This window comes from Primulina tabacum, chromosome 17 (genome assembly GCF_025594145.1).
Source record: "Primulina tabacum isolate GXHZ01 chromosome 17, ASM2559414v2, whole genome shotgun sequence".
In the NCBI taxonomy this organism is placed as follows: Eukaryota; Viridiplantae; Streptophyta; class Magnoliopsida; order Lamiales; family Gesneriaceae; genus Primulina; species Primulina tabacum.
In genome coordinates this window covers 32,317,728-32,339,680 of record NC_134566.1, presented here as the reverse complement: position 1 = coordinate 32,339,680, position 21,953 = coordinate 32,317,728, and the positions used below count along the sequence as shown (strand labels likewise).

Sequence of the window (21,953 nt, the reverse complement as noted above, 5' to 3'; positions counted from 1 at the left end):
ATAAAATTTTACCTTCGTTGCAGAATATAATAATTTTTTAGACTATTTAAGAAAATGACTAACAGAGTGAGATATTTATTTTATTTTATTTTTTTGGAAATTTACACAAGAACAAAACTTGTTAGCTTGTGCTCAAAATGATTTGATATAATAATCTTTTTCAAGAGCTATTTTAATTGTGTGACTGGAAATTATTTGATATTTGCATGTGTCAACTAAAAAAATACTTTCTATAAAAATCAAGTTTGAGTTCTTCTTAGTTTCAAGTTGGTTTAAAAACTTTTAAAATTTATCCAAACATCAATAATTTGACACTAGATAATTATTTCCCTTGACAATAAATCCTTCAAGAGAGCCAGGCAAAAAAATAATCAATTTAAGAGTCTCTTAGTGCAACTCCTTGGTGTATTGGTGCCATGAAAGTTTGGCTCCACAGCAGTCACGGCCTCCTCCTACGGGGCGTAGATCGAGATGAGGAAGCAACAGTGCTAGAAGAAACGCCATTCCTAGTTTCTTTCACGACCCTTTTTAGTTCAGGATGCTTGGGTGAATTTTCGTGTATGGCTTCAAGTTTTTGACCAGGAATCAAGAAAGAAGTCACTACTTCCTTCTTTGTTGAAGCAATCCTCTTGTTAAATTAGGCGAAACTCGGAATTTTTAAAAATTACACCTTGTTATTTTTCAAAACAAAGAAGGCGTGTTTCTCACTCACCCTTGAGGCTGAACTAGAGATGCAATTTTTCTGAACTTCTCCAATCTTTGAGTTGCGTTGCTTTTGAGAGAGGATTGTGATAACTACACGTTTAGTAGAACAAGAGTTTCAGAATATTATTACTTCATCAAGTAGGAATAAAAGGGAAGAAAGTTCCTTGGTTATCACTCCCTTGCTTCATCTGCAACTTTCCACCTAACGTGCTTGAATTTGAACTTTCGTTTTGAGATGCCAAGGAATTGGCTCTTCTCTCCAATGTAGCTTCTTTAAGAATTCCCCTCTCCTGTAAATTTAAACTGATGTAAGATTTCCACACAAAATATACAGCCGATTCCAAGAGCGAGAGTGGAGGTAAATAAAAGATTACATCCGTTCTTAGTTTAAAAGGTTTAGGATTAGTGGGTTTTGGTTTCTTGAATTTCACTCCAGGAGCAAGAGCACCAGATAAAATCAAACCCTCCTTCAAATTATTTTCTTGTGCTTGAGCAGCCTGTCATTAATTATAGAAAGCAATGTTTTAATAGTAACACAAAGATCAATCAAAATGAAAGATGAAATTTGATATTAAAAAAAGATGAAATTAAAGAAAAATAACGAACCTTTTTGATGACGCCATATTTGTCATGCATGCCAAATATTTTTCTTTCGTTTTGGTTCGTATTATTATCATGCCTTCTGCAAACAATTAACTAAGTTATGCAAACAGATGATTCCAGAAATCAATAACCCAAACAACACTCAAACAAATTACGGAAAGAAGACTCAAACCTGTTCTCATCAGCACCCGCAGTATTCTCTTTGTCATCACAGTCCATAAGTTCCCGTTCATTTCTCCGTCTTTCAGAAGAATCATTCTCAATTCTCTGGCTAAAAGATTCTACATGACCATCTGAGTTAGTTTTTGAAGTTTCATTTGGTTCATTTCCATCTTTGATATCACCATCCTCTCTGTTTGTGGCTTGAAAACTTGCAGTATCACTACATTCCAGTTGCACACACCTCCCTTCTCCATTGTAATGATTTTCTAAGGCCGAATCTGTATTGTGTAGCAATGGTGGCATAACTGAAGATGCGCAGCCTTCTTCTTGCACTGATTCTTCAATTTGAAACTCTTTCACCATTTCTGCTGCCAGTAACTTTTTTCAACATCGCTGCCGTCTTATCGATTTTGAACAATCTATAGGATCATCTAGCAACAATTTCTTGGAGACTTGTTTATTTGGTAACTTGCCTTTACTTTTACTTCTGTTCAATCCAACTGATTTTGCTTCGATTGTATCACAAGTTTGAGAATGAAGCAGTTCCCCTTTCTTTATTGAAGCATCAGTTTGCCAATTACTGCATGATTTACTAGAAAGGCCCAGTATGAGTTGCTTTTTCTGATCCGTTATCTCGAGCTTGTTCATTCGCTCGCATAACTTAGTTAAGGGTGAAGTTTTTACCTTGATTGTTTTTTTGGGAGAGTAAAAAACTAAAGCCTTTGCTATCATTCTACTTTTTGGCACTTCAACATTAGCTGGTTTTGCATTCTGAACACTTCGAAATGATTTTGGATTCGATAATTTGGTTTTGTTCCTTGGAGTCGTAAGATACTTAGAAGCAACCTGCTTAACCTTAGTCATTGGTGTAAGTCCAGGCTTCGAGGAAGGCTTCATGATCCTTTTCATTTCATCATCCATCTTCTGAGAAAGAGAAGAAATTTAATCTTGGTTTGGCAGATTTAGGGGGAGCTGACATAGGACATTTTAAGGGTGTCCTGCAAAATAAAATTTGATTGGGGTAGAGTCATTATCAAAACATATATGATAAAATAACACCTAAAACAAAAATCTCACCTAAAATTCACACTGCACTAATAGTGTAATAATCCTTGTATTTAACAAGCTATAAATACCTTGAAGATTTTCCAAGAGCTTTCCTAAGCCTTACAAGATTTGGACTTCTAGCTGCCATTACCTGTATAAATAAATTATAGCATCATAAAAATTTGAAATTATTCAAAGAACGTTCAACTAACCAAGAAAATAGATCGATGCAAACCCTGAGGACAAAGTTCTTGTAGATTGCTTCATGATCCATTTCTTCCTCGTGTTTTTTGTCACATCCTGAAACAATGCTAATAATAACGAGTTCTTCAAAAAAATTACTTGTTAAAGAATGCATTTGATGGCAGAGACAAATTTATTTCCAGCATTTCATTTAGTTAATCAAATGATACAACAGTTTCAGAATAAATTTATATACCAAAGCTCATCCAAATAAATTTTCGACCATGAAAGAATAAAGTTCATTAAATAAGTTTTAAACAAGTTGAGTTCAATCTAAACACCAACTAAAATACGTTCTCTGTATATAATCTATCAAATTTTCCACCATATGTATACCAAGTACCTCGAAATATATAGAACTAAAACTGAACTTCATGAAAAATGGGGAAAAAGAAAGAAGAAAACAAAAGGAAGAAGCTAAATTTCAAAATAAAGGTAGTTCCAAGTCTAGAATAAACCTAATTACTGAAAGAAAAATCTAGCTTAAACACAAAACAATAACCAACACGGAGGCAAAACCAGTATCCGTCGTCCGGGTGGAAATGATCTGGAACAGTGAAATCAACGAACTTGGGCGCCTCCAGATTCTCATAAAATTCCTCGCCCTCCTCTCCAGCTTCGTCGGCCGTCTCTCGATTTTTCCATGAACAAGATGACGATGATGACAACAATTTGCTGAAATTTTCTTCAATTTCCACCATTTTGTGCGTTATTCGGGGGGAATTTCCCCTTAGAAAGCCTTTATTGAAGTGAAAATTGAAGAGAATTGGGTCGTGGAAGTTGGAAGTATTAATGGAACGTTGTCATCTTCGGTCGGAAGACAGCAGAAAGGTGAAAATGAAATTTTCAACATGGATCAGCCTGTAACTAGCCGTTGGAACCCGTCTTACGTGGACTTTTGTTAAAAAAAAACTCCGCAATTGGAATTCGTATTGTGGACTACGTAGTTGGCCCGTTTACTGTACAAGGCCCACAAATTGGCCCAGAAATTTATTTAGATGGTATATGGTTTTGAGTTTTGTAATTTATTCACAAAATATATAATTGTGTTGATTCATTGAAATAATATTTCACGGGGAAATAAATTCGACTCCAAATCAATTGTATTATTGAATCACCTTAACATACAAGTTGATCCATGACAATTCCTCAATCATGCATCAATAAATTTTAAAACCTATTACCAGATCAATTAGTATTATGCGAACTAAAAATATAAGAATATCAATGAACCAAACTTCGGAAGTATCGAAGATATATTAATTTTTATTTTATTTTATTAAAAAAAGTTGTTAAACCAAAGTAGTTAATGACACTATCTCAGTTATATGTACAATTTGAGTTTTTCAAAAATCAGCTATCAATACATAACATTTTTTTACAACATTAGACACAATCTTTGAATTGGTCCCCAAAAAAAATATCACTAGTAAATTTGCTATGGAATCACATGGAGAACGACATCTGGTTGGTCTTTCTGAGCTGAAGATTGGAATCTGGTGGGAATTCGGTTGAATGCCTAATTTCCCAAAAACATTCCCAGTTTAGACATCTTATGACATTGTCATCATAACGACTAACAAGAAACAAGAGTTTCCTCAGATCTATCTACAGCAAAAAAAAACAATTAGACTGATATAGTCCGGGTTCGAATTTCTACATACCATCGTAAAACTGCCTAAATTTACTGGCATAGGACGTAATGCTTACCGGTGTGTCTCAGATCAGTACATCACAAACCAGATGTTATGATGAATCCTCGACATGATGATCCGTTTCATCAAATATCTCTTCCTGCAATTTGAAATTACTAAATTAGTGACATTATAAGATTCGGGTTTTCAAACACAGGCATAATGGATTTCACCTGCAAAAGCTCTTCGATGACATCTTCCATAGTTATGATTCCAACTGCTTCCCCTTCTTCAGGGAGGGTAGGCAGTGGCATTTCATCTATTTTCAGGATATCAGAGTACATGTTTTTGGTCCATTTCTTGCTCCTAGGAGTACCCTTGAATGAATTGTTCCCACTGTTTGGGAAACTCTTCCATTTCTGCAGTGGTCTTTGGACCTTTACGTTCTTATTCTCCTTTGAAAGCTTTTCGCCATCAATGTCTACCCTCACGTCCACGACTGATTCTACATGTGAGAAATTGTAAAAAATAGAGTTGGGCCTATGCCCTATATATTGTTTTAGTAAACATAAGTTAGCTTACGATCCACGGGTACTGAGGCAGCAGGCTGGTCCAGGGCTTTAGCACTCGGTTTTACTACAACAGCCATATGACTATGGCCCTTTTGGAATTCATTCAAAATGTCATACAATGGCATGGTTTCTGGAACCCTGAAACAGTAAACAAACAGAATGCCAAGGATTATCAAGGGTATTCGTCACTTATATCCAAGAATGAATGGTATATGATCACCGTAAGGTCTGTTGTTATGCAACTTAAAGCACTCCTTTAATATCTTCCAAATATCTCGGGACATGAAGGATCAATGGAGATTAAATCAACCAAATAATGCATTTAAAAGAACCAAACAAATAATTTTCACAAACGCAAGCCAAGATTAAGCGCGTCTTCATTTCACTAAGTTGAAAAGATAGAAATTTAAAAGAGCGCATACGAGAAAAAGCGGAGACAAAAACCAAAATAGAAGTCAACAATATTTTATTTTCTGAACTAGAATGTTATAATTTGAGTGTTTTTTGTATAGATATGTGCAGGTATGTATATACATTCAGAGATCACAAAAACAACAAATGTTCGTCTTCGAGTTCACGTCCAGGTAAAACCTAAAAAATGACAGGTTTGGCATTCAAAAATAGTTACGAAAACAAATTTGTTGGAGCAAACAATTATTGATTTTCACTGTGTTCAATTTTTAGACAATTCCATGACCAATTATAAAGTTTCGGTGTGCCAACAGACCTTGGAATTTTGCGAATAGTGACACTCTTCACTGGGACTTCATCTTCTACATGAACGGTGAGTAAGTTTTTAGCCTACAAGTTAAATAAGTAAAAGAAGAACAGTCAGGCAACTACATCAACCAGAACATCAAAAAACAACAATCTCAAAGTAGTGATATAAGTGGTTTAGTGGCAGCTAGCACAGAATGGAAACAATTGAAAACTGAACAATCATGACAAGCCTTTTTTTCCCCCAATTAGAAACACAAGTGTATATCTCCAGTAGCAGTTAATAGGTTACTCCAGTTGGATAAGTCCCCCACCAAAACAGTGCATGCACACCAATATTTGTAATACTAATTGCTCTCTGAGACTGAACCAGAGATGAAACATGTACCAGAACAAGTCCAATGATGTTAGTAGGATGTTCATAGTAAACAGGGATTCTGCTATGTCCTTTTTCCAAAATTTGATTCATCAAGAACCTAAAACATAACAGATAACAAAATTATTATTATTATTTACAAACTTGACAGAAAGTCCACTTGCGGAACTTATAAGACTTGTCTAAGTGTCAAGACCTATCAAGCTTCGCATTTATATCAATTGTAAAAATATCAGATATTGGGGTCATGGCATCAGCGGCTGTTTTCTCAATGAGTTCCAGTGCCCCAGCAATAATTGTTGTCTCGTCATGTGTAAGTTCTCCACCCTTACCTGCCTGCAGGTTCAAAGCAGACAAGTCAAATTAGGGCATCAAAGCAGGGAAGCTAAAGCCCCAGATCACAAAGTTCAAACATAAGCATAATCAATGATTACCTGAAAGTGAAGGCAGTAAAAAGGGAAAAAAAATAAAGATGGATTTTTATCTCATACCTCATTGCCATGTAAATTAACTAGTGTTTTCAGTTCAGCGCGTCGAAATAGAGCTCTATTCCCATGGCCAAGCAAATAGTCTAACAACTAGAAAGTACAGAAACAGTGTGTAAAAGGTGTTAAATTGCTTAAACAAATCAACTACTTTCTGCACACCGGCGAGAACCAGGATCAAAACATGTACCTTGCTAATTGGATATGCAATTGGAAAACAGATCAAGACAAGCAAGCGAACTACTGGAGCAACAGTAGCACCAATAGCAAGTCCATGTCTAGAGCAAACAGATTGTGGGATAATCTGAAGATATAGAAAGGAATAAGTTCTTTTTGCTCAATCTTATCAATATACTACTAGGTTGCTATGTGCTTGAACAGAGGAGATAATAAGAATGCAATGCTAAAAGTCCAGCAATAGATATAGCAGATTGAAATTTTTCCCTCATTTTTTTAGTAGATGATTTGATGCCATCCTTGATGTACAATTATCTCCACGTTAAGAATTGTAAATCCAGTCTTGATATGGCTCGTAAAAGACCTCAAATCTAGCCTTTAAAGGGAGTGGTGAAAAGAAAATGAAAATGTTATTAACTATAAAAGAATGTTACATTAAGCTCCTGGCGTATTTTGATCTTGACAACAATCAAATATCTATTAGCTTTCCCAATCTGATCAATTATTACTCTGATTGTTGCAGTATGCATGCTTGGTTCTAACATGTATCAACCTCCTAAAGTCTCTGAAAATTTCAGTTCGATCACTTTTGCTCTCTCAGAGAAATGAAGGCCAAAAAATACTGATGGAATTTACGTCGAGCTAATTTTCTTCTCCTGCCGGAATCAGGGATTGTAATTTTCTTACAGGGATGAAAGGCCTCATAATACCTATACAAAGCAAATTTCTTACCTCACCAAATAGAAGTATTAAAGTAACAGATATCAGGATTGCGCCCCAAGCTGAAACTAAGCCGTCCAGGAAAATAGGAAGCGCCTAAAAATCAAATAAATAAAAACTCAAACATTAAACAATCCAACGTATCGATTAAAATCACATTTGGCTCACAACTATAAAGCTCTGTGTACCTCCATTGCAGCAGCGTTACAGATAAGAAGGGTACAAAGCAATAAATGCTGATTCTTGACAACGGGTAGTATTTTTGCTGTAAGCACCGAATGAAACTTCGTATCAATACCACACACAATGAAGAAATCAAAAAGAAAATACAGCACAAAGCCAGGTGATTAGCAAAATCATCAAAAACTAAGGCAATGCCTGGAAGTGTTAGAAAAAATATTTTCGTTCTCCCAGAACAGACTTAAAAATATATCACATTCTCTATGACAATATTTAAAAGGCAATTTTTAAAATTTTATATCTGTCAACATGAATATTATTCTCAAATCTATTTTTCATCAATACTTGAAAATATTCTGTAATTACATTGTTTTATTTATCTATACTATATTTTTAAAATTTCAAAATATATCATTTATCATCAGTATTAAATATACATATGACATAACACCGTCGTCCAGACAATGTCTCCCATGTCTCGCCGGTGTACAGTGGAGAAAAAAAACATCTTTCAGAAAGTAAAATTAAATATAAATCATACGCTCTTTCTACACCATCAAAGAGTCGTAAAAAAAAGTGTTACGTGAAAGGAAAAAAAAATCAAACACCATAAACAGTGGTTGCGTTTCCGGAAGGGGAATGGTAGCTGATGGATGCAACAAAGTTTTTGAAATTTTTCCAAATTTTCTAATTTGTTCATTAAATATTTTCCAGATTCGTAACAATAGCTCCGCGATGGCCTCGGCAGCCGTTTCTACGAACGATAAGTACTCACACGTGAATCCACACGCCTCATTGCAAATTCACATAATATCATACGATAATTCAAATAACCAACGCATAAATTAACCTAACAACACAAACCCTGTATTCAAATGAACAAGGTAATCACGAAAAATGCATATAGTAATAAAACAGGAAATAAATAGGATTTTTTTAAAAAAAAAATTTAACAAAAGCGTTTACCAGCATGTTTCCTATCCTTTGGAGTTCCAGATTTTTCAAGAACTTCAAGATCAACGAGACTCAACGACATCAGCCCCAGAGTAAGCCCGGACATTGACCCCGCGAACAGAACCAGAAAAACAACTATTATAATATAAATGAAGAAATCCGTCCCGCAACATGTATGCTCAACCGCCATTCAATCCTCCAAACGCCGCCGACGCTACCTCGCGTCTAAAATTCAGCTGCCTCGAAATGCGCAGAGCAGAGAGTGTGCAAGAACCGGAGGGTGCGGACTCTCGAGACATTTATAACAGATACAGGAAGAGGTGACGTGGGAGGATGAGAATATTGGCCAGGTGGTGTTTTCTGGTGAAAGATATATTTCTGATACAGTTCCAATCTCTACAGTGACGTACTTATCTGTACAAAACTTTAGCGACACCTATGCGTGACACCGATTCTTCGAGAATCCACACATAAAAATATTATTCTCTCTTTTTTATATTTTACAATACAATATAATCATATTTTTATCGAGAATTGTGTGGTGGTCGTATACTAAAAAAATGAGAAATATATGAAACAAAATCGAAAAAAAAAATTATTTCGGAAATAATCATTTATGTAATATTATAAATTGCAAAAAAACAAAAAAATAATTAAAAAATGATTTTTTTTTTCTTTTTCACTCTACTCATTTTAATGCCTGATCTTTTCTTCTGATTCAGTATTCGTTTTTTCTTTGAGTAAACTAGTTTTCTAGACTAGACTAGACTAGAGTAGACTAGTGTTACATGGTTCAATACCTCTCATTATCATTTTCGAGGATGAAACTTAGAAGTTATAACCGCTGTTTTTCGGTCATACTGAGTAAATCTTTGAGTTTACAAGATGTTTTGTAAATCACGTCAATCAGATAAATTGGACAAACTCTGTGTGACGAGCTTCCCAAAAAAAATAGGAAAAAATTTTTGTGAGACGGTCTCACGGGTAGTATTTTGTGAGACGGATATCTTATTTGGGTCATCCATGAAAAATATTACTTTTTATGTTAAGATTATTACTTTTTATTGTGAATATCGGTAGGGTTCACCCGTCTCACATATAAAGATTTGTGAGACCGTCTCACATATAAAGATTTGTGAGACCGTCTCACAAGAAACATACTCAAAAAAATATTGTTAAGAAATCAAACACGCAATTATTATTCAAGAGTTTATCTACTACTAGGTATAGAGACCTCAATTTCTTGAGGTGTTTACCCAAGTTTTTGTGCAATATATGATAAATTTTGTTTATACTTTAAAGCTGATAAATATGTGTGTATATTTGTATATGTTTAATTTTATTGTTTTTTTTTAATGAATTACATTTAAATATATATAAACTAAACTAAAGTAATTGTATTTTTTTTTTTTGTAAAATAATACATGGAACAATATATAATGTGATTTTTTAAAGCAATAATCAAGTTTGATTTATTTGTGTAAAAAAAACTAAAGATGCTAAATATGGGGAGAAAAAAGTTAGTATTGTAGATACAAAAAACTATATAGTTAATTAGTTTATGCGTATGTAGTATATTTAGGTGTAAACTGATATATTAGATGTAGGGACATATATTTTTGAAAATGTCTAAAATTATACTCTTTAATTTGGTTAAAATTGTGTATGTAGTAATATGGAAAAGTTTTATTTAACGTTTTTAAAACAATAACGAAACTAATCAATTTGAGCGCAGCTATGTCACAAGAATAAACAAGAAATTAGCAGCTAAATATGTGGGGGTAATATTTAACATTTTTTCCTTTTGTTTTTTTTTTTTAGGAAAAATGTGACTAATAGCAGTTGTATGTTTTCTATATTTTGATAAATGTGTGTGTTAGTAATCAAAATCCAGAAGTTGCTTTGAGAAAAGAATTATATATTCTACCTTATCAATCTTATACATTCGGTCAATGTTGTTATTCTGAAGTTATTGTGAAGACATATGTGATATTTTTGTCTAACTATTGGATAATAATAATTAAAAAAATAGTTATTATTTTAAAAATTTTTGTAATGGGCATGTTTTATACATACGTGCTATTTTCGGTGAATATTCTTGTTAAAACTAAGAAACAAGTTATAGATTTGCTGACTCTTACTATCAAAATATTAACAAAGTCTAGCCATAATAGCAACATAATAATTGACATATATTTTATTTAATTTTTCCAGATGTTACATGCTTAAAAAGAACAAAAAGTCTAGATATGTTCTCATTATTACAAGTTCACTTTAGTCTTCGTTTCTGACTGTGGGATTGTCCCTGAAGAAAACAAATCCCATAACAACGGTGAGTTAGATTCTAGTATATTCACTCGTGCTCAACTGTATAAATTTAAATGCTTGTAAATAAAAATATTCAGAAAATCTAATCATATCATTTTAGTTTATTGAAACTAAACAATTTGTGCAAACAAACTTTTTAGAATTTATTAAACTACTTTCTTCTAATAAGAAAGACAAACTATTATTCGTAACCAATCGTGAGCAATAATACATTTGCATAAGCTATATCATATATTGGTATTTACTGAGGATATCTATGATTCAAAGGTTTTATATAGCGGTTATTGGCTAAAATCGGAATCAACTAAATACATCAGCTATTAATTAGTTCATCAATAACATGTCAAGTGAGATACATCTTGAATAATCGACAATAGCTATACTATAAAAAAAACATGTCTCAATAACATTACATAAAATTATTTATATATTTCAAAATAAAAACCCCACTTTTTCACATGGAAACATTCCAAACTCAAAGCATAGGGTAAAAAAGCTCAAAAAAATCAACATGGGAGTCCATGGGGGAAAAAATATTACACGAGAACAAATAAAAGCACAAATAAATGGTGAATCCTTTGAATATTTCAATTCCTTCTTATATACATATATGTCTGAAACTTAGCAATGACTTTTTTTTATTATTATTATTATATTGTGTTCAATTGAAGCAAAGAGTATTATGGGGAGCTGAATAAGAGAAACATCCATCCTACATCTTTCGGTAAACATATCAAACAACATAATAAAAAATTCCGGTAAAGATCATAATTACCAATGCTTAAGTAAAACAATAACCAAAATAAAATCTCTTCCAAAGAAACGCAACAACTCCGACAACAACAGGACATTAATCCTTAAAAATTCAATAGAAACAAGGTTTTAGTATCAACTCCAAAACAATCTGGAGATTCTTTTTTTTAAAAAAAATAAGGCTAACAGATTGCAAAAGGGAAAACCAGCAGGGAAACTCACGTACGAACTAAGAGCAAGATGGAGACCAGAAGAGATTGAAGAAACCGCTGAAAGATATTGTAAATCCAATTGGTATTTTTTCACGAAAAGCAGAGATCGAGATGTATAGATCTTGTTCATGGATTAACGAAAAAGTAGATCCCGCTCTAATAGCTCCGAATAAATTAAATACAAAATAATAAATTTTAAAAATGGTTAAAATCATGTTTGATTTCTTTGCTTAATGTTAGAGAATTCAAAAAATAAACTTGTTGAGTATAAAACTTAGCCTCTACTTCCATCTTTGCCAGTTGCTAATGTACACAACACAACACAAGACAACCACTTTCTTTGAGCTTTCATCTTCTTAATTAATTTTCCTTCACGACGGAGAGGAAAAAAATAAGTTGCATTAAATTCCCACAATAAGTCACTCTCAGTCTTAGAAAAATGTACAAAGATAATCCTGCCATATATCACAAATTTCTTAGTTCATTTGCCTTGTTTGCACAATGGAAATCATACACTGCTTATTCGTGTTACGGATCTTGAATGTACAACTCTTGATCCAAATTTAGCCAATGTGGATGGAGGGAGACATCAAAATCACATGAACAAGAAGCAAAAGAGTGAAATTTCATCTAAAGTTACCCCAGCCGATTCCCGGAACAATCTCCCACTGTTCCAGCCGACTCGCCTCTTCCCCAACCCGAGAACTTCTCGAGCACGAGCTGCATTTTCAATGTGTCTGATTACGGTGCAGTCTATTGGAGACGGAGATACTGATGACACTGATGCCTTCAAAGCTGCATGGAAGGAGGCATGCCGAGTGGAAAATGGAGTGGTTCTGGTCCCATCATATCAGGTGTTTCTTATTACTTCAACCATTTTTCCTGGACCCTGTGAGCCGGGGCACATTTTTCAGGTAAGATCATAGTTGTTTCCTAATGGTGTTGAATTTTGAATTAAAAATTGTGCAATATGCGAAGAAATTACAAGGGAATGTCATTAATTACCGTACCTGTGAAGGTGGATGGGGTGCTAATGCCGCCTAATGGACCAGATTCCTGGCCAGAATCCGACAGCACTACGCGGTGGCTGGTGTTTTACAATCTTCACGGCTTCAATTTCACTGGAGCTGGGAGCATTGAAGAAAATGGCCAGAAGTGGTGGGATCTTCCGTGCAAACCTCACAAGGTAGCGATAATTATGATTCATATACATTATGCATACATACAAAGAAAGTGGGTTGTATCCCCCTCTGTATACATTGTTTATCTTTGTAATTTAGAACAATATTCATAACATTTGGAACAGAAAATGACAGTAATTGCCGCGAAATATGTGTCCTTTTTAGGGTATTAACGGAAAAACGATGTTACATCCCCGCGGTGAGTGATAATCTCCAAGTTAAAAATTGTCAGGCGGTGATTAACAACTAATGAAATTGATTTCATTTGCATATATTTACAGTTGATTCAGTTTTTCATGAGCCCGAACTTGGTGGTGAGTGGTGACCGGTTTGCGGATCCAAAACAGCCCACAGTTTCACATGAAATTCGACGGATGTCAAGGTGTCCTAGTCGAGAAGATGTCGATTTCTTCCCCTAAGTTAAGCCCAAACACAGATGGAATACACATTGTGAACACCAAATCTGTTGGCATATACAAGTCAGTCATAGGCAATGGTAATCACACACAGACAAGACACACATATACATAAATCGATGCACAGTTCAATGAACCAAAGAATTACTGATATGAATTAATCGACTGAGTTGTAAAATGATTTATGAAACAGGGGATGATTGCATTTCAATAGGTCCAGGTTATTCAGATGTGGATGTAGAAGCCGTCACTTGTGGGCCGAGTCACGGGATAAGGTATGTGGTAGCGCTGCTTTCATCACCCATTCTCGAAAGAACAACATTGAACTTTATTACTGTACCACGTAGTGCTTGCTACAAAAAATTAAAAGATTCCTTGGCAAAAAATGCGGATTTCTTGCTTTCCGAGAGCAGCGCGTTTGAAGCTGTAAAACAAGAGTCAAGAAACGTCGACAACAAAATCTTGAAAGAGGTAGGCACGAAGTTAGAAGCCGATTTCAAGGTCTTGAAACATGCAATCTGCTCACCGAAACAAAGGAAGAAAAGAAGAAAACGATGAGGCAAAGAAAGAAGCAAACCCACCTGAAGTGCGGTGTTGTGGTGGTGCAATGGTGGAAAGACGAAGACCGAGGCTCCAAAGCAAAGTTCCCCGCAGCAGAGTTAAAACCGATAAACTGCAACAAGAAGGAGACAAAGAAGACAACAAGCAAATTTTTTGTTGGAATTTGCTCGGTGCAATGGTGGAAGGAAGAAGACGGAGGCTCCAAAAAAAAGGAAGACAAAAGGAAAACGAAGAGGGAAGAAGGAAACAAACGGAAACTGTAACCTGCAGGTGTGTGTTGCGATGGAGAGAAGAACCCATCCCACTTGCTATTGTCTCTCTACGTAGTGTGGTGGAAGATCAGGCTAACGACATGTGTTATGGAAGTTACCGGGAACTGTACAGCAACTGGCCATTTACAGATTATATCCGCTTTCATATAAGTAGATGTAGCTATTGTCTCATTATTTTCGATGTCAATAATTTCATTTGTGGTTTGTTTTGACACCTATACATCATCTTGTATATTTGTAGTTTTTGGTGAACTTTTTTTCATTTTCTGATCCTTGCACTTAGAGCTTGAAAAGAAGTGAGCAAAAACTTGTGTGAAATGGTCTCACGGGTCGTATTTTATGAGACGGATATCTTGTTTGGGTCATTCATGAAAAAATTATTACTTTTTATGCTAAGAGTATTATTTTTTACCTGTGAATATCGATAGAGTTGACCCTTCTCATAAATAAAGATTCTTGAGACCGTATCACAAGAGACCTACTCAAAGAAGTGCACGTTTTTCCTTGATTTGGTTGTCAAGAGGAATGACAAATTTTGTTTTCATCATGTTCTTTTTATCATTTGTTTTCATTTGACAGTTTAATAATTTGTAAGTTTGAAAACTTAACATTTAGATTTAAAATTACAATTACGTATACTTTATCGAGGAGTTCAGTGCATTCTTTCACCGAGGAACCAATAAAATATGAAGTCGCGTCCTCAATAATATAAGACTTGCTGATGTGTCATTGTTAACGGATACCTATAAAAATTCACTTGAAATATAAGTAAATATTTGAACATAAATACAAGAATTGAGAATATGATGTTACATTTGCATCATTTGAACATGTTTTTTTGCAATGTGCACAACTATTTCATATGTTGTTTCATTTATCGCTTTGAGATCATTGATATATACTTTGTACCATGCTTTTGATTTATTTTCAATATCACATAATATTGCTTTAAAGTAGTAATAATACACGTCTTATAAAAATATATAAAACTTTTAATGTTTATGTGCATTATATGAATTCGTTTACGTGAAAAAAGGATAATTTTATATGTAACATAAATTTATTTTCCTGCTTCGCTGCATGTTGGGTTTTGTAGTATTCTTTTGTGAATGTTGACTACCCTGGAAATCCTGGGTTCTTCAGTGTATCATCGAATGATCACTTATATGTATAAATGAACATCTCTGTAACTTTACCAATGAAACGTGACATTTACATCACAGATACTAATCTGAAGCTCGATCGACGACCTCTATCTTTATTTTAGATAGCTGAATCGACTAAAAACCATATTATAATATAATACGCTTCATAATAAGATCTTACATCGAGAGACATATCTCATTATATCTGTTATATATTTAGAAACTTTATCCATAATTAAATATAATTATAAAATATTATTAAAATAAAAATACCAACACATGGATTGAAAATCGAGAATTTTGCATGAATCCACACCTGTACCTATAATAATTAATCAATAATAAATTTCTAGGGCTTAATTAATTAGTATTCTACTCTGAATTCAAGATGAAAACTAAAAATCCATTCACATTTATTTATAAATTAATAATTCATTCGTGAAAACGACATCGACAAGCGGATAATTAATAAATTATTACAGCTCACTGAATAGAAATCCCAGTCTTTGTCCCTGCCATTTGAGCTAAAAGTAACGCAGATCTAGATCCCAATCCAGTTCTTGGCTCCTGTCTCCCGATTTTGCATTTTAGGTAATGTCCAGTGAATTAGTTGGTATTTATTAAGATTTAGGGTTTTCTTATTTATTTGTTGAAAGTATGACCTGATTCTGTTTTGGGAATAGTGGATCCGTCTTTCAGATTATTCGTGGGTACGATTCGATGTTAAGCAGTAAATTGTGTTCATGAAGTAATTGCAATGAGTTGGATTTTCTTGCTGCTTCCAGACTCCCGAATTAAATTAAAGAGCTGAAATAAGTGGATACTTTCTCGTTAACTATTTGTGAATATGGAAAGTTATAGGATGTGATTTATTACGTGGAGCAGTGCTGTCGATTGACGTCACACTAAGTTTTATTTTTATTTTTGGGGAACTTTTCAATTTTAGAAAAATTATATCTTTTCAACGAGGGAAGTATCTCGGTCCACCTCTAATTGATTGATGCACAGTATGTTAACTGATTGATGGATTACCGACGGTTTTGTATGACGATGGGCCAGTATCTCTATCAACGTGTTGGCTACTTGGAATCTAGTATATTAGCATTAATTGTGTATGGTTACCATGCATCTGTTTGCTTGGTGAATTACTGATCAAAATAATTTTAGCTATTGGTTAATTTTTCCAGCCGACACGATGCCATATCCCGGTTTATTCGACCCTACCCCTGCTGACAGTGCCCGCAAGGGTCGATCCAACGGCTCGGACTATTCCGAATCAATTATTTTTTTTTTTTTTACATGGAGAGTGATCCGAGCCGTTCATTGCCCGTGCAGGCGCTGTCTGCACAATCCCCATATCCCCGCGAGGAATTATATTACTTCCAGCCCGATCCGTACGACCAGCCCATAAATAAGTCTCATTGTTGTCCTGTCAACGAGCCCGCCCGGAATCGGCCTGTTTAGCGTGTCTCAATGGTCTGCGAGTCACTTTCTTTCTTTCTTTTTTTTTTTTTTTTAACAAAGGACAATTTGCATTTCGATCCATTTATATTCGCTGTTTACAATTTTAGTTATTAATTTTCTCAATTTATATATTTCTCGAATTTTAACAATTTTAATTATTTTTAATAAAAAAATATACATTGATGCAAAATCAACATCAAGTAAGGAAAAAATATCGGAATTGTCAAATATATAAAGATAATAGACTATGATCGAAATTTAACAATGATCAAAATTAAAATTTTCTTTAAATAAGATTTTAGAAACAAATGAAAACTAAATCTATATTTAAATAATACAATAATACAAATATTTTTCTTATAAATTAGAGATTTTCTGAAATCTTCAATCCATTGCATCCCAGGAGTACGCACTAGTCTACAGAGAGTACAGGATAAAAGAACCACAACGGACTAATGTGCGCCGGGTCCGCACTTCACCATGCTCCATGGCCACGAGGGACCCTCACTCGAAGAAATCCGCGTCGAATTCCTCGCTCGCATCTCGACTCCTCATCACTCTCTTATGCCTCGCCTCGCTCTGCCTCTGCTTCTCTCTGTTCCGAAAAGACGCCGACTCGCCGCCTTTAGCCGCTTACTCTACGGTGCTGGATAAGACTAATGGCATCTGCAACTATTCGAATGGGCGGTGGATCTACGATCCTACGGTCAGATCACTGCCTCGATACGATCACACGTGCAAGGAGATATTCAAAAGGGTGGAATTGCATTGCCAGTAAAAAATCCAACGCCATTGATATTCTCAAGTGGCGCTGGAAACCCCATCAGTGTGATCTCCCGATGTTCGATCCTCTTCGATTCCTCAATGACTTCCGAGACACCAATATAGGTGAGTGTTTTTTTCACCTTTTCTTTTGTGTCAGTATTTTTCAGCTGGTGCTTCATTGTGAGCTCGTACATTTTCAGTTTGCTATGTTTCCTTGTCGTATTTTATATGGTTTGTATTACACTTTCATTTGTGTGTGTGTGGACTGTGGATTGTGGACTGAGCTACTTTGTATTGTAATGCACAGTCAGAAAACGTGCTCAAATACGATCCATTTTGTTAGCTTATATGTAGACTTGAGCTGCAATATTACTTGAATGAATAGAGATGAATGATCTGGATTCTGGTTATGAAACTGGTTGCCAGGAATTGTGATCTGCCTGAAGAATTTTTTTTCAGACAGCTTCCTGAGTTTTTTTTTTAGGTATTAAACTAAATTATTAAGACATAATTCCTACGAATCCTACAGAAACAACAAACGGGCTCCCCAGTTTGGATGCCTAATCTGGACACCAAGGGATTACACTATATGGATTTAGGTTAACATGACTCCAATTAACTTTAAATTGATTTTCCTTTTGTGACCTAAAATTTTATGTTCTCCTGTAGTTGAAATGTGACATGTTGTATTTTTAAAAAAAAAACATTTTTTACTTCTTTCCCCGATTCCGTGTGAAGTACTAGCATCACTGTTCTCCATCTTTTTTCAATTCTCCTCCCATCCATGAATTTGGTCAGTTTCCCATGCGATGATTATATAAATGATGATGAAATTTCAACCTGTATAACCTTAAATAATGCAGGATTCATTGGGGACTCATTGAATCGAAACATGTTTGTAGCACTTTTCTGCAATTTGAAAATAGTATCTGGTGAGGTAAAAAAGTGGCGTCCTGTTGGAGCTGACCGGGGTTTCACTTTCCTTGAGTACAACATGACCATTGCCTATCATCGGACAAATCTCCTGGCCCGTTATGGTAGGTAAGCCAAGTGCAACACCTCTCATATAGGTATTGCAACTAACAAGTGAATGCACTGGTGATGACTGATGATGCATTTTTTTACACTTCTTTACAACCATCCACCATTTGTAATATATATCTCTCCCTGCCATCCAAAAAATTTATATATTCTTTATTTTAATCGGAATATCGAATCAACAACATTTTTTTCTTACTGAACTTGAAATCCTAACTGTAAACAGAATTGGTGTAAAATACTAATCCAATGAAATTTAAATTTTCTAGATTTCTCTCATGTCGATCAAGACACAATCACTTGCAATTTTAAGGAAATCCAACGTGGAGTATAAGATCTCTTATTCTGTTACCTGTATTCACATTTTTTTTCGTATTTTCTTTGGAGTATTGCATTAGAATTTTTTATTTTGCATTACTTCTTGGCAAATTAGGAGTCTTTTATCTCTTACTAGAATTGTGGGTTCGTAGTGCTGTAGATAAATCCTTACTGCTTGTAGATAAATCCTGCTCTGAGAATGCATGAAAAACATCTCGCATTGCTGACCATTTTTTCTGACACTGATAAATTGTTAATACTACGCATTAAATCTCCTAGATTTTATTCTTCGTCCTTCCTATATGCCGGTTGTGAAATGCTTTTTGATGCCCAGATTTATTGTGAACTTGTGTGCTTGTTATGGCTTTTTAGATCATCAGATAGTGTGCTCTTATATTTCGTCCATGCCATTATGATCTGAGTTATGGAAAATTGTATTTACTTTTGGCTATTTGATTCAAATTTACTTGTACACATTTTTTCACAATTTTCACATAAAACTTATTTGTATATAAATTTTGTAGGTGGTCAGCCAGCAATAGTAGTGGCATGCTGGAGTCACTTGGTTTGAAGGAAGTCTATAGAGTTGATGCCGATCTACCAGAAGGAACGTGGGCTGAAGCTCCAAGTTTCCATGACATACTTATCTTTTAACACTGGACACTGGTAATCTATGTTCTTTGTGGGTCTCTTATGTGTTGAAAATATAGGATGCTGCTAATATTCTTGTAGCTATTTTTGTGTTATGAATCTGCTCCTAAGGCTCCAGGCTCTTTCTTTGCTTCTCGCACATTCTTTGCCGAAAATAGAATTAACTATTTAAAGATGTCTTCAAACTTCCACTTTCCTTGCCTGTTCAGTTTCTTCGAACCTTCAAGTGTCATGGCGGCCATGCTTAGTTTGATGACATATTTTTTAACAATCAGTAAACAAATGGCTGCTCCTTTCCACCATATGAATATAAGAATTCAAATCACATTCCCTAGATTTCAAAGATAAATGACTGTGATAGCTTGTACTGTTTCCTAGTTTCAGTAAAGTTATTTCATCTTTTGTCTAGCTAATCTTTAAATACTGCGGCGTCTTTAGGTAGTTGCGGTTGCTCAATGACCTTATCCTTTCTTTTCTCACGTTCTGCCAATTTTCCATGAATTGTTGTTGATGGTGCTGGATTTTCTGTCTTCCTTGCCTCCGGTAGGTGGTGGGCGCCTTCGAAGTTTGACCCGGTAAAATCACCTATGCTTTTCTTTGAAAATGGTTTGCCAGTGATTCCTCTCATCCCACCTGATGTTGGCCTTGATATAGTCTTAAGGCACATGGTATGAACCTTGCTTCGCTTTCAAATACCCTAAAAATTTAAGGAATTGTTTTATCTTCCACATTCTTTCTGGCATGAAAGCACAATGATGTCTGTGCCTTGTCTTTACCAGCTATCGTATGTGGAGAAAAAAGCACGTCCAAATGCAGTTCTTTTCTTCAGAACACAATCACCGCGTCATTTTGAAGGAGGTGATTGGGATCAAGGTGGTTCATGTTCACGTTCACGACCTCTGTTGCCGCAAGAAGTAAGCTTCTCTACACTGTGAATCTCTTGGTTTACATGCATTACACTAATTGAATCTTACTACATTTATCATACATTGATTAAATAGTCATCAGAATCATCACGTACCTTACTATGGGACACATGATAAAAGAGGATGTATTTATGAGATTTAACATTTTCTCAGCGTGGTAGAAGATTTATACTGTTGGGGATAGCAACATTTATGATCTAAAAATACTCATTAAAGTTTTTCTTTTTCCTCACATCAAATGACGGAACTGCCTTATTTTGTGCTACCCATATCCATTGTTATGTTTAATCAGAATGTCCTATTCTATGTTCAGGTCGAAAAATTTTTCTCTATAGAATCCAATGGAACGAATGTGGAGACACGACTTGTAAACAAACATCTGCACAAAGCCCTCGATAGCTCTCGTTTCCAGTTACTGGACGTGACACATATAAGTGAATTTAGAGCCGACGCCCATCCGTCAACAGCGGGTGGGAAAAAACATGATGACTGCATGCATTGGTGCTTACCAGGACTTACAGATACGTGGAATGACTTGTTTGTTGCTCATTTAAACACCATTAGAGTTCGAAATTGAATCAGTTATCACTGTACGATTTTTGGACACTATTTTTTACATCTGATTTTAGTTTTAAGATTATTTTTCAAGAAAAGTATAGGTATTGTTTGGTTCCGTTTAATACATTTTTTTTTTGTCGGGGGTTCCATTTAATACATTGGTAGAGAGAACGGAGTCCACAAGTGTCTGATGATGAACGCAAGGCCGTTCTTACAGAAGCCGGTGTCATTGATTTGTAATAAATAATTATGATCGTAGTTTCAAAAGTTATATTCAGCACCTTGTTAGAACAACAGCAGCTTTTCTGAAGGATTTAACAGTGAAGTCTATGAGAGGACTCGAGATTTTGGTGAGGGCGAGACCGAACGAGGAAGGCAATTTAATAGATAATTGTAGCCTTTTAAATTGATATTTATGAAATCCAGGGCCAAGATCATTACATTTTCTATTCTTGTGTGAAGCCGTGTGCTGAACCTGATCCAATGTTGTAGAATACTCGACTAGTTTGCGTACCTGAACATTTAGGGTCGACGTTAGAGCGAGGGTACTTTACATCCAATGGCCCGAAATCAATTGAACATGAGGGACCCCTATGGTTTTTCAGTTGATCCGTTGTATCAACAAAATTTGGGTCATTAAATGTGGAGTAGGCATCTAACTACATGTACTAGCTCTCTTAAGATTTTCTATATGTTTGGTGGATAGACGAGATGAACAAAAGTGCCAAGTACCATGACTAGACATGCCTGGCTTGGACACCGAGAGAAGTGGTGCTGCAACGACGTTGTG

At 35.0% G+C, this 21,953-nt stretch overlaps 4 protein-coding genes and 1 long non-coding RNA gene across 8 annotated transcripts; 1 reads left to right on the top strand and 4 right to left on the bottom strand.

The window, feature by feature from the left end:
- Positions 1 to 303: 303 nt before the first annotated feature.
- Positions 304 to 3,592, bottom strand: LOC142531857 (uncharacterized). The gene is made up of 7 exons (XM_075638126.1): positions 3,263 to 3,592; positions 2,753 to 2,817; positions 2,607 to 2,668; positions 1,481 to 2,468; positions 1,312 to 1,387; positions 1,080 to 1,202; positions 304 to 995 (listed from the first exon to the last, which is right to left on the bottom strand). The coding sequence occupies exons 4-7, from the start codon at positions 1,831 to 1,833 to the stop codon at positions 840 to 842; spliced, it is 708 nt and encodes a 235-aa protein (XP_075494241.1). The 5' UTR covers positions 1,834 to 2,468; positions 2,607 to 2,668; positions 2,753 to 2,817; positions 3,263 to 3,592; the 3' UTR covers positions 304 to 839.
- LOC142530711 (uncharacterized) lies at positions 1,855 to 3,461 on the bottom strand. Its single transcript, XM_075636525.1, has 5 exons — positions 3,263 to 3,461; positions 2,753 to 2,817; positions 2,607 to 2,668; positions 2,448 to 2,529; positions 1,855 to 2,394 (listed from the first exon to the last, which is right to left on the bottom strand). Exons 1-5 carry the CDS (start codon positions 3,459 to 3,461, stop codon positions 1,855 to 1,857), a joined length of 948 nt encoding a protein of 315 aa, XP_075492640.1.
- Positions 3,593 to 4,084: 492 nt separating the features above from the next.
- Positions 4,085 to 8,946, bottom strand: LOC142531855 (DUF21 domain-containing protein At2g14520-like). Of its 4 annotated transcripts, none has more exons than XM_075638122.1 (12): positions 8,588 to 8,946; positions 7,630 to 7,706; positions 7,454 to 7,537; positions 6,735 to 6,848; positions 6,551 to 6,637; positions 6,256 to 6,395; positions 6,072 to 6,159; positions 5,694 to 5,767; positions 4,977 to 5,104; positions 4,628 to 4,899; positions 4,471 to 4,554; positions 4,085 to 4,368 (listed from the first exon to the last, which is right to left on the bottom strand). In XM_075638122.1, exons 1-11 carry the CDS (start codon positions 8,763 to 8,765, stop codon positions 4,507 to 4,509), a joined length of 1,290 nt encoding a protein of 429 aa, XP_075494237.1. In that variant the 5' UTR covers positions 8,766 to 8,946; the 3' UTR covers positions 4,085 to 4,368; positions 4,471 to 4,506. The 4 variants fall into 4 exon arrangements, with proteins under 4 accessions (XP_075494237.1, XP_075494238.1, XP_075494239.1 ...); XM_075638123.1 differs by having other exon boundaries at positions 4,085 to 4,364; XM_075638124.1 differs by having other exon boundaries at positions 4,085 to 4,279.
- Positions 8,947 to 12,308: 3,362 nt separating this feature from the next.
- LOC142531184 (uncharacterized) lies at positions 12,309 to 13,017 on the bottom strand. The gene is made up of 2 exons (XR_012816226.1): positions 12,879 to 13,017; positions 12,309 to 12,757 (listed from the first exon to the last, which is right to left on the bottom strand). It is a non-coding gene; the product is annotated as an uncharacterized LOC142531184 (long non-coding RNA).
- A 4,248-nt stretch (positions 13,018 to 17,265) lies between these two features.
- LOC142531813 (protein trichome birefringence-like 13) lies at positions 17,266 to 21,285 on the top strand. The gene is given in 8 exon segments (XM_075638083.1): positions 17,266 to 17,658; positions 17,660 to 17,795; positions 18,536 to 18,713; positions 19,553 to 19,676; positions 19,678 to 19,694; positions 20,227 to 20,347; positions 20,459 to 20,593; positions 20,919 to 21,285. Coding segments are annotated over 8 exon segments (1,239 nt in total). The 5' UTR covers positions 17,266 to 17,394; the 3' UTR covers positions 21,183 to 21,285.
- The last annotated feature ends 668 nt before the right edge of the window (positions 21,286 to 21,953 follow it).